Source organism: Theropithecus gelada, chromosome 1 (genome assembly GCF_003255815.1).
Source record: "Theropithecus gelada isolate Dixy chromosome 1, Tgel_1.0, whole genome shotgun sequence".
NCBI classification, from domain to species: domain Eukaryota; kingdom Metazoa; phylum Chordata; class Mammalia; order Primates; family Cercopithecidae; genus Theropithecus; species Theropithecus gelada.
The window spans coordinates 18,570,461-18,582,145 of record NC_037668.1 but is presented as its reverse complement, the minus strand read 5'-3'; the positions used below and the strand labels follow the sequence as shown (position 1 = coordinate 18,582,145).

The following is an 11,685-nucleotide window of genomic DNA, read 5'->3' as shown; positions in this document are numbered from 1 at the left end:
TCAGAACTTTCGATGCTAAAATTGGGACAATTCCAGGCAAATCAAGATGAACTGGTTACCCTATCAATGAAAGGGATTGTCCAGGTGGTCTGGATGCCAGCACCCTCCTTTGTCTCTGCTCGGGGGGCATGCTGGTGGCCGGCCGTGAGGGTGTCTCAGACCTCAGTGTGATGGGCCCTGTGAAGTCCGGCAAGAACACAGCCAGCCCCAGGAGCTGTCATCTGGGCTCTTATGCCAACAGGATACGTGTGTCATTCACACGCAGGCAGCTGGTAGAGGACTGCAGACCCCCGGGGCCACTGCAGCGCAGAGCCCAAGCTGCAGTACTTAGGAACTAGGCTGAAACCACGGAGGGCTTCCTGGAGGTCAGGTTGAAACCCCTGGTTTGGCTGAGGCAAACAGGGGAGAGCCCTGGGTGGGAGAGAGGAAGGTGCAGGCAGAAAGGAATCTGCGATGGGTTGTCAGGCGGAAGAACAGGTGGATCACTTAGGTGCAGAAGAGAAAGGGTGTCTGGATGGTAAAGAAAAGAGTCGTAAAAGGGAGCAAACACACTAAACCCGGCTGGGAAGAACGAGATTGGAAAGCAGTAAGGAATCACTGTAGGGTGCTACTCAGGGCTGAAGCATTTGTGGGTCCAAAAACATTAAGAAAACCCTAAGTCTGGGCGAGCCACTTCCCATCACTTACCTGTCTTCCTCCTTTCCTTTAGTTTCAAGCCATGGTCACACATTCTGCTGGTCCCCAGAAGTCTGGGCCCCCTGAAGAGCCTCCCAGGAGTGTTCTGGAAGCCAGGGAAACTTCCTGTCTCCTGAGGTTGCGGTCAGGTCTTCTGAATCTCCCTTCATGGGAGGCTTCCTGCCCCTGTGTCCCATTTCCACATATAAGTTAGAGTTAGAGGAGTCACAGTATTTGATGGATTGGGAGGAGCTGGTTGTCACCCACTGCCTTGCAAACCTCTAGTTCATGGGACACAATGCATCCAAAGGCAGCTCCTGTCGCCGTCCAATAGATCTCATTATAAGAAAATTCTTAAACTGAGCCCAATTTCATGATTTCTGCCCGTGGGTCCTAACTTTGTTCTTTGGCACTTCACAAAAATCTCACTCCTCCCTCATAAAAGCACTTAAAATATTTGAGTTCAGCTGTCCCACTCCCTCGGGTATTTTCTTTTGTAGACTAAATATTTTTCAACACTTCCTGATGTGAAAGTCTTTCAGGCCACTGCTCTGCTTGCCTGCCTCCAGGCGCTGTCGCAGGTTTCCAGAGCCTGACTTGGAATAGCAGTTTCTCCATGAATATCTTGAATGACTGAGTGAATCCGCAGCTCCTCCTATGAATTCCTGTCAGTTTGTATTTTTTCCTCTTGGCATGTGGGGCCCACAGATCCACTATTGTCTCATGTTGAGTTAACTGTTAACTAGAAACCCTAACATCTCCTTAGTAAGACCCCTCCCTACTTCCTGAGAGGCTCAGCACAGAAGCGGCAGCTGGGGAAGTCTGAATGCTGTGTCCTAGCTGTCCCTGTGGCCTCTGTGGCCGTGGACTTGGTCTGTGTCTTTAGAGACCAGGCTGCAGCAGCAGTGGCCCAGGCAGTGGCTGGGGCAGACCTCTGTGAGCACGAGGAAGTGTGGAGGTCCCTATGACAGAACTAGATGAAAGCCTGCTGGCTGCTTGGCGTCTGCTCACCTATCTGCAATCTGCAGACTTGTCCCCTTCCTAACAGTAGAGGCCGGCCCCGAAATCAGCAGATTTCTCCTCTCTCTGATAAGTCTGGACTCCCCCTGTTCATTAGCACCGTGCTCCCTCTTAATGCCTGGGTGTCTGATCTTGGACTCCAATCTGTGCATGCCTTTGATGCTGGAGAACAAAGAGGTTTCTTGGACTTGAGCCAAGCTGGAAAAGTGTTTTTGAACAGAAGCTTCACTGATAGGAAGGCTTCTCTGGTGCATCTCTGAAGAATGGAGCTCTGGGAGCTGCTAGCCCTAGGGAATAGCTGGCTTATTCCAAAGTTGGAAAATGGATGAGAAAACCTATTTCAACTAGGCAAGGAGGCAAGAGAACTGTGATTCAGGCATCTGGAGATGTTCAGGGACTTGAGACACCCAGGAGATTTTCACAAAGGTACCCTTGGTGCATGTGGCCTGCAGAAGAGACAGCTTGTAGCTCTGCACAGGGATACTGACTGCCTGCTTCACCACTGTCTCTCCAGCACCTGGCACAGTGACTGACACCTGGTAGGTGATCAGCGAGCATGTTTTAGGTGGATAAATAAATGAATGAATGAGAAGACAGTTTTTGGAAATCTTTTCTGTATGCCATAGCACTTTCATTACAAAAGTAAGAGCTCCATTCTGGAGTCAGAGGGACTTGGGTGAGCATCCTGACTTCACCACTTACCGGCTTTATGACAAGTTCCTAAGCAATGGGCAGCATAGGAACTCCCCAAGGTTGCTGTTAGAATCTCCATAGAGAATGTGCATGGAATTCAGGGCCTGGTCCATGTCACCCACAGACTCAGTGACCCTCAGTTTAGCCAAACAACTGAGACATAGAGCTCCACACGCCCTACAGGGACGGGCTGTCCTGGCCCTCCACCTCCTCCTCAAGAGGCTTGAGGAGGGAGGGGGACCGGTAGAATGGGTAAGAAGCTACATCCCACCCCAGGAAGCTGGTCCTTGGCATAGCTTCCTTTGGGCTCAGGTTGGAGCTCGGGCCACTGCCGAGGGAGCAGCCTGTGACTATTTCATGTCAGTACAGTGCCCTCTCAACCCGTTCACAAACCCCAGTGGCCGCTGCCTGTATTTCCTGCATGGGTAGGGAACAGCAGACCGGTTACCCAGGCCCCAGGCCTACCTGAAACCTGGCCAGATGGCAGGGCAGACAGTTTTGGTTCTCGAGTCTGCATTCATCTCAGAGGCATGCTTCGCTCTCTCCTTTGACACAGATGCTATGTTTGTAGGTGTCATGAATTAACTTGGGATCCCTCTTCCACACATCTCCCCTCCTTTCCATTTCAGCCCTTTCCTTTGGAAAGCAAGGATCAGAGAGGAAAGATGCTGTAGCAGAAAGAACCTGGACCTGAGGTTTTGAGTGTGGGCAGGTCCTAGCCCCTTCCTGGATTTTCTCATGTGTGAAGTGTACAAGTGGGTGAACCTAGGATATGTTGTGGGTAGGGTGGTCTCGGTGACCTTCAGGAGGTCTCTTCTGGAATTGCTGTTTTATGCACCGGTGAGGTCTGTATTTTATTCCTGTTTCAGATTACTCCCCTCCCCCACCAAAGGAGGAGACAGTTATCACAAGGACAGTGAGGGGTTTGATGGTGGAGAAAAGAGAACACACGTCAAGTCAGGTATCAGCCTTAGGATCAGCTTTATTATGTATTTTACCTTCACCAGGGAGAGGAAGGCAAGGAAGCTGGAGAACAGACCAGCCTGCATCACACAGACACAAATCACATCTCTAAAGAGTGTACATGGTGAGAACTAAGGGCTCACATTAGACCAGCTGTGAAGCACAGAGATTGACAAGGGCACCAAACATCCATCTCATCTTTCCCTTCTGGTTGTTTTGATTCAGTTATTTACATACTTTTGGCTCATTTTAAAAAAGCACAACCAACATTTCAATGTTCAATAATTTCCTGTTTTTTTTAATGTACAGGGACAAAATCATCCAATTTTTGATTTTTGAAACACCGCAAGTCACTTTGTCTCAACACCTGTGGTGGCGGCGGTGGTGGTGGTGGTGGTGGTGGTGGCGGCGATGGTGGTGGTGGTGGTGATAAGTGGAAAGTCCATCAGAATTCAGTTTGTTTTGTGGCTCATTTGATAGCCTGAAACTCTGAAAGATGAATGAAGGCATCCTTGGCTGTTACACCCCCAGAGCTGGGTGAATTTTTGCACCAAGGAAGCTGTGCTAGGCTTCTGTGGTCTTCCCTGACAGTCACACCGTTCCTGCATTTGAGACCTTCATCAGACTGCTGAGAACAATGCTTATTCACAGAGGATGATGAAATATAGAAAGACACAGACCAAGTCCTGGAATGCTAAGGAAGCCAGGAGGCAAGAAGGTACATTGCACACAGAGGTACCCACAGAAGAAGGTCACCAGAGCACGGGCTGGGGTCAGGGTTTCATCTGCTGCCCATCTTCTTGACCCCAGAAGACATAGGAGCAGCTACTTCCCCTTGCCAGGGGATGAGCACTTCTCCTGGACTTTCTGTGGGCAAACCTCCACACATTTTGTCTGGAATAGCTCCTGGCATGGCTCTGCACACTGAGGTGGACATTGATCTTGGCATGGAGGTAGGCATGGATCTTGGCCTTGCTGTGGGCATTTTTCTTGACTTAATTCCTGGCACTGAGAAAGACATACCTCCTGGGCCTGCACTAGACACTTATCTTGGCAGGGGTGCTGGCACGTGGGGAGGCACACCTCCTCAGCCTTTCCCTGGCACTGCTCCTGGGTCTTTTGGAGGCATGGAGGGGGCACACATGGCTGCTTGCACTGCTGCTCACTGAAGGACATCCTAGGGTGATTTGCAGAGCCTGAAAAAAAACACAATATTCGAAATTATCTGTGTTAAAAATATCAGTGTGGGAACTGGGGAATAAAGGGTTGAGAAAGAGGAATGAGGAGTGGATGGAAGAACTAATGGAGTGGAATAAGGAGTGGAAGTAAGAACTAATTTCTTTGGCTGCTTTTTATCTCTTTCTCTTTTCTATCCTGGCTGCAGCTCCCTGTGGCACCTGTCTCTAAGGTGGGAGTACTCTCATGGCCTCTGTCTAGACATCCATAGCTCCAAACCCCAAGTCCTACTGCAGGTTTTTTTCCTTCTCTTCTAGTCTACGAATCCTTTCGAAAATCAGGTGCAAGAGACTAGATAGATAAATTCTAGTCTGGATAGAATATACAGGATAGTTTGTGAGGCCCAAGAAATGGCAAACCACTTAAAAAATCAGTAGAAAGTACAGTCCAGAGGAGGAACAGAACGGTGGCCGCCTAAAGACAGACAGAGTAACAGGAAGAGAGAGGGCACAGATGCCCCACTTACCTGATCTTCAACAAGACTCAGCAAAAGCTGTGGACTGTGAAGCCCGGCAAGGTGGGACTTTTATATGGTGCTTAGTCCAGCCTCCTGCGGGACTGACTGGCCACATGGGCTGCGGTACTAATTGTGGAGTCACCGTAACAAGCTTCCTCTGAAATCGCCGATGGTTTGAGTCACTGCTTGGGATGCCTGTTAATCAGACTACATTTTGGCCTGTGGGTCCTCATCAGACCTCAGCAGGGAGGGCCTTCCCTCAGATCTCTCTCATCAAAGGCAGCAGGAAAAGAATGTTCATAAAGTGTTATCTCAGTCTGTTCAACCAGGATTCCTTGTCTGCCCAAACTGGTACAGGATGTGGGGAGAGATAAGATCCACCTTGCTCATCTCATCTTCACCAATGGGAAGACATTATGCCTAAGGCCTGGGGCCTCTCTGGGTCAAGGGCTTACATGGCTTGTTGCAGACACCTCTTCATCAAGCCTAGAAAGTCACCCTTCAGATGCAAAGACGAAGGCTTGCCCTGTGGTTCCAAGCGAACAAAAGCCTTTCAGCCTGCTGAAGACAGTGATTTTCCTGCATGGTGGTCTTGACGGAAATTGGGATTCATTTGTTACTCTTGGGTTGTGAAGTGGAGTGAAGGGGAAAAGAGAGGAAGGAGAAGGCAGACAATCTTCATCTTCTCAACCTGGATTTATGACACCCTTCTGAAAGTGGAGTTACTCACAGAATTTTCATAGTGACCAGGAGAACAGGCTGGAACAAAGTTAACTTGTCTCTTTGCCTACTGGAAAAAGTTTTCTTAGAACTCAGGTCAATAAAAGTCAGGGGATGAAAGGAAAAGTTTCAAAGCAAACACACCCAGTTTTCTCTACCTCTACTTTCTAGTTTGGGCTGTTAGTTTTTACCTGATGTGTTCTCCCTGTGCCTGTGGAAATCCTAAGCATTCTGCAAAGCTTTACTCATGTCTACCACCCTCTCACAGCCTTTCCTGATTACTCTAAACCAGAAATGAATCCACCTCTCTATGAATTCCCATGGTATCTATTGTTTGTATTATTCATATGACATTTACTATTAAAATTAGGATTTTCCAGATATTTATATATAGATCTTATTTTTTCCTGGGTTATAAGTTCCTAGAGGATAGGTACTATGCCATAGGTATAGTAAGTGGAAGATGATGGAAGACAAATGATTATTGATGGGGTAAATGTATTAATGAAGGAATGAAGAAGGTGGATGTGGGAGAGCTGGGAGTAGAGGAAAATCTCATTTAATTGAAAATGGGAAAAGATTTACTTTGAAAGAAGCCCCTAGTTCCATAAAGTGGTGGTTCTGTGTTTGTTTGCTGAAGTTCATATTTATGAAGTTGAATTTTAAATATGATGATGTTCCCTTCCTTTCTCCTTAATTTGAAGTTATATTTAATCTCTTAACTTGAAGTGGTAGGTTTAAGTCATTTCCTAAGAAAAATATTTGGCTAAAATCAGAAATGTCTCAAATGTTTATATAGATTTTGGATGCTTGATACCTGAAAAGTTTTTAAAAGGTAAGCTGGGGAGACCAGGAGGCATTTTTGACCTTTGAGACTGGTTCTCAGAGGTTAATGTGACATCACCATGAGCCCCATTGGTGTCCTGGCAGGAGAGAGAGGCCTGGGTGTGGAAGGACTTGGAATACCCAGCTGTATATCTGAAGAGACAAAGTCATTTGGGGCATCTGGGAGAGTAGGTGTAGGGTGGGAAGACTCATCCTTCTTTTTCTCCTCTTTTTTCACCTCCTCCTTTCAATCTTCTTCTTTGCATTTTTCATCTTTTCTTAGAATGCCGTTGAAGAGACAAAGCAACTCTCCTGTGTCCTAGAAAACAAGGAATTTTCCATCACTGAGTTTAATAATATGTTCTTTCAGTCACTCATGGCCCCTATGTGATGTCAATGCCTTTCCCTTCCAAAATGACTCACAGTTTCATGGAGAATATGGCCAGAGGTAAGCTGCTATGCTCCAGAGGAAGGCCCCTTCCTTGGTTTTGGGTGGAAGGTTGTGGAAGGCTCATGGGGGAGGAGGTGTCTGTGCTTTGTCTTATTGGACAGTAGGAATTACCCAGGCTAGGAGGGTGGACAAGGGCATTCTAGGTGGCCTCTAGGAAGGAATCCTTGTTGGGAGGCTGTTGAAGTACAGAGATACAAGGGAGATGAAAGGAGAGGTGGAGGCCAACTTAGGAAAGGAATGAGCAAGAGACTCTGGGAAGACACTCTCTTAGCTGGGATTTCTGGAAGTTTCCTGTGACAGGATGCATGAGATGACCTTGCTCATGTCATGTACATGTCTGTGACTTTGGTTAAGCCCAAGGACAAGGAGACTAAATAGAAATGTGCAGAACAAGAGACTACAGCATGTTCTCATGGAGGGGAGGTGAGCCCAGTTAGGTAGAGCCCAGAGTTTGACTCCTCTCACTGGATGCCCTGCCTGCCATCGAGTTGATTCATGACAGTGGAACAATCTTGAAATTGACCCAAAAGTCCTTCTGTTGTAGGCAGAATAATGGCCTCCTAAATATGTTCGCCACCTAATTGCTAGAATTTAGGTTACTTGGCAAGAGAGACTGAAAGTAGTGAATAAAATCAAACTTGCTATTCAGACGACTTTAAAATAGGGAGATTATCCTTGATTATCCAGGTGTGGCCAACATAAGCACAAGGCTCTTAAAAGCAAGAAGAGTCTGTCAGAGTGATGTGATTTGGGAAAGGCTTAACTGGCCATTGCTGATTTTGAATATGGAAGGAGTCCACGAGCCAGAAATGAGGGCGGCCTCTACCGTCTGGAAACAGATTCTCCAGTGGGACCTCTGGGAAGAGGTGTAGCTTCGCGGGCACTCTGACTTCAGTCCGGAGAGACTTTGTCAGCCTCTGAGCTCCATCACTGTCATAGTGTTCACTTTTGTTGTTTGAAGCCACTAAACTTGTGGAAACTTGTCACAGAAGCAGTAGAAACCTAATAACCTTCCCAATGCTGGAGGCTCTTGGGAGCTCTTGAAGAAGGAAGCCTCAGATGAAGAATAAAATCTCATTTGCCATTCCCTCATTTAAATATATTCCTACTTGTCATATCAGCATCCTCAATCAAAGGCTAGCTTTTGATAAAGAGGCACTGAGCTGGGTGCAGTGGCTCACGCGGATAATCCCAGCACTTTGGGAGGCTGAGGCGAGTGGGTCACTTGAGGTCAGGAATTTGAGACCAGCCTGGCCAACATGGTGAAATTCCATCTCTACTAAAAATACAAAATTAGCCGGGCATGGTGGCGGGCGCCTATAATGAGGTGCCTATAATCCCAGCTAATGGGGAGGCTGAGGCAGGAGAATTGCTTGAACCCAGGAGGTGGAGGTTGCAGGGAGCTGAGATTGTGCCATTGCACTCCAGCCTGGGCAAAAAGAGTGAGACTCTATCTCAAAAAACAAAACAAAACAACAACAACAAAAGAGCCACCGAGATATATGGAGAAAGAACTCAGGATCCCATTCATCTGGGGTTGACTATCACATAGAGTATATGCAATATTGGATAAGTGATTTAACCTCTCATAATCTCAATTTCCTCTTGTTGAGAAAGGAAAATACTATTTCACAGATTTCTTGTGAGGAATAAATTAGAGAATGTATGCTCCAAAACTTAGGGCCATCAAGCTACTTATGAATATTACTGCAATCTGAATCAATTCAGGACTCACCTCCTCCATGAAGCCTTCCTTGATTCCCCTGGTTCTTCTTGTTCTATGTCCTTTGCTCTGTCCCTCCAATACTTGATTTTTGACTTGAAATTTTTTTTTTTTTTGAGATGGAGCCTTGGTCTGTCGACCAGGCTGGTGTGCAGTGGCACGTGATCTCAGGGCACTGCAACCTCGGCCTCCCAGGTTTAAGCGATTCTTCTGCCTTAGCCTCCCGAGTAGCTGGGACTACAGGCACATGCCACCACACCCAGGTAATTTTTGTGTTTTTAGTGGAGATGGCGTTTCACCATGTTGTTCAGGCTGGTGTCGATCTCTTGACCTCATGATTCACCCCCTCAGCCTCCCAAAGTGCTGGGATTAGAGGCGTGAGACACCACACAGTTTTCTTTAATACAGGTTCAAATTCTGCTATGCATTTCTCTCTCCACATGTGTGTCATAGAACATCTAATACATGCCCAAAGCCAAACTGCTGATCTTGCCTCAAAAACTCCTCCTACCACAGTCTTCCTCAGCTCTGTAAGTGGCCTGGCCTCATCGTCTTTAAAATAGGAAAGTTAGACTTTCAGTCCATCCCATCTCTGACATTCTGTGATACTATATATGTGATCATGAATGATCAGTTTGGGTAACTATGTAACTTTGTAGTGTGTGGACACATGTGTGTGGGCACTTTTCCCCTGGTCAGGTGGTAATATACCCACAGGAAGACCCAGTCTTCTGTCTTCTGCATGTGGCAGTGGCTCACTCAGTGACTGATTGACCTTAGGTGACCTGTCTTTTCCTAGGTGTAGGAGTATTTGGGGTCTGAGTCCTCAAAAATCAATCTTGGTGGCCCAGTATCTGGGGTTGTGGATTAGAAAGCTTTGGAAAAATTGTCTCACCCCAAATCTTAAGATAAGGTGACTAAGTTGTTTCTGTGATCATCTCCAGCCCTCCAGCAAGATTGGAGTTAATCTGATTTAATGACATCTGAGATTTAAGTTTTTAGACTTCTGGAGCTGTCATTACTGGGAGCCAGGGCATAATTAGACAGGATCAGCAGGAGAGTCTCAGGTGTGTGCAAGGCAGTTTTTTTTTTCCTCCCATTCCCATCAAACAACTATCTCCTCTGTTCAGATCTTAAAAGTGCTCAGACTCCTCTGATCCATTCATCTGCATATTACAGGGCAATGTCTCTGATAGAGCTGAATGGTGCAGAATGTGGTTTCCTGCAGAGCGGGTGCCACTGGGCAGCTTGCGAATTCCTGGGCAGAAGTCTACCACCCCTCTCCTTTCCTTTCCTCCTGTGTCACCCACACAGGGGTCTGAATCAGAGGTGCGAATTCAGGAAAGAGCTGTGAATCACAAGCCCTCAGGGCCAGACGGGACTTGAGAGGCCACTTGATTCTACGTCCTTGTTTTAGCCCCAGCACGTGCTTTAAAAAGGAGACACAGAACTATTTATTGACTGCGTTTTTTAGATGAGGAAATTGAGGCACAAAAGTGTCAAGGGCCTTGTTCAAGGTTACATGGTCAGGTCATGTCTGGTCTGGGCAATGGTCCACGTGAAAAACATTTAGCAGACCAGTGTATTGAGGATTCCTTATAAGCTTTGGGAAGACAACAAAGACGCAGACCAGCCAGTGGCTGTTCACAGTTTGGGATCATAGGAAATACTCATATGTACATGCCATCATCTATAGGGTGTCCAGGGCCCAACCTGGGAGTGGCGGGGTGGCCCCTAACTCTACTTGCCTTCAAAGATATTTGTCATCCTTTTGTGGAGCTCCCTGTTTCTCCCTCAAATGTACTGCTTCACACAGCAGATAGCAGGAAGCTTTTGCTGCAGTAGGTGATGGGTTGTGACTCCAAGTGTGTACATAGGTACTAAAGTACTGTTGGCATCTTGGCTTCCTAAGTGCAGTTGCCCACACTAGGGGCTTGACATAAGTTATCTCACTTCATCGCCCCACCCTTGCCCCTTGGTGAGACTTTTTGTCTCATTCCTCAGGTGAAGACCTCGAGCTCCCTTCTCCCACTGAGGTGAAGCATCTTGCCCGGCTCCACAGCTGGCTGGTGCAGTGCTTGCTTGGAGCCCATGTCTGTGGGATGCCAAGCCCTTTCCCTTTCCTTGCTGCTGCGCGAGGTGAGGGACCCACATGGAGGTAGCCTGCATCTTCCTGGCAAGGCAGGAGGAGGGTTGGCAGTATCTGCATCTTGTGCCTGAAGGAGAAAGTGGCCAAAGGCAGGACTGCGACAAGGGCCAGGGCTGCCTTTCAGCCCCAGGTCACTCATGCTGAGTCCCCTTCCTCTCTCCCCACTGTCGTGTTCTGGGGATGACTCCATGCCACGAGGTTAAGGAGCACAGTGGACAGGGGCTCAGTCCAGAGCAATCCCCTCTTGTTTGGGAAAGTGGCTCTGCAGCCTCTGAGCATCCACTCATTGGTTATTACTGCATGTCTGTGATGTGTGCCCGGCTGCCCCTTCTCAAAGGGCAGGCTGGTGGGACAGTCAGGTTACAAACACGTGGCCAGAATGTGGAGTGATAAGGAGACAAAAGCATGGAAGCTCTGAGACCACAGAGGGGCATCTAGCCAGCTTGGGGGTGGGACATGGGGAAGATTCTTGGAGCAGGTGACCCCTGAGTTGACTTAAAGGGTGAGGATTTGCCCAGGTGGATCATTCAGAGGAAGATTCAGTGGAGGCAGAGAAAAACGATAGAAAAGGGAGTGTAAAGTCACAAAGGCCAGAGACTCTGTGCTGTGTGCCAGGAAATGCCAGCAGTTACTTGCTACTGGACTGTAAAGTTCTAGAAGGAGATGGAGAAATGGTCCTATGGCTAGAGAAGGAGGCAGGGGCTAGATCCTAAAGGCTTTTGCATGACAGAATGTTATTTGAGCTGCCCTCTAGGCAAAGGGGAGACTCAAAG

The 11,685-nt window shown here is 47.6% G+C and overlaps 1 protein-coding gene across 1 annotated transcript; it reads right to left on the bottom strand.

The window, feature by feature from the left end:
* Positions 1 to 3,352: 3,352 nt before the first annotated feature.
* Positions 3,353 to 5,089, bottom strand: PRR9 (proline rich 9). The gene is made up of 2 exons (XM_025362831.1): positions 5,054 to 5,089; positions 3,353 to 4,547 (listed from the first exon to the last, which is right to left on the bottom strand). The coding sequence occupies exon 2, from the start codon at positions 4,525 to 4,527 to the stop codon at positions 4,177 to 4,179; it is 351 nt and encodes a 116-aa protein (XP_025218616.1). The 5' UTR covers positions 4,528 to 4,547; positions 5,054 to 5,089; the 3' UTR covers positions 3,353 to 4,176.
* Between the last annotated feature and the right edge of the window lie 6,596 nt (positions 5,090 to 11,685).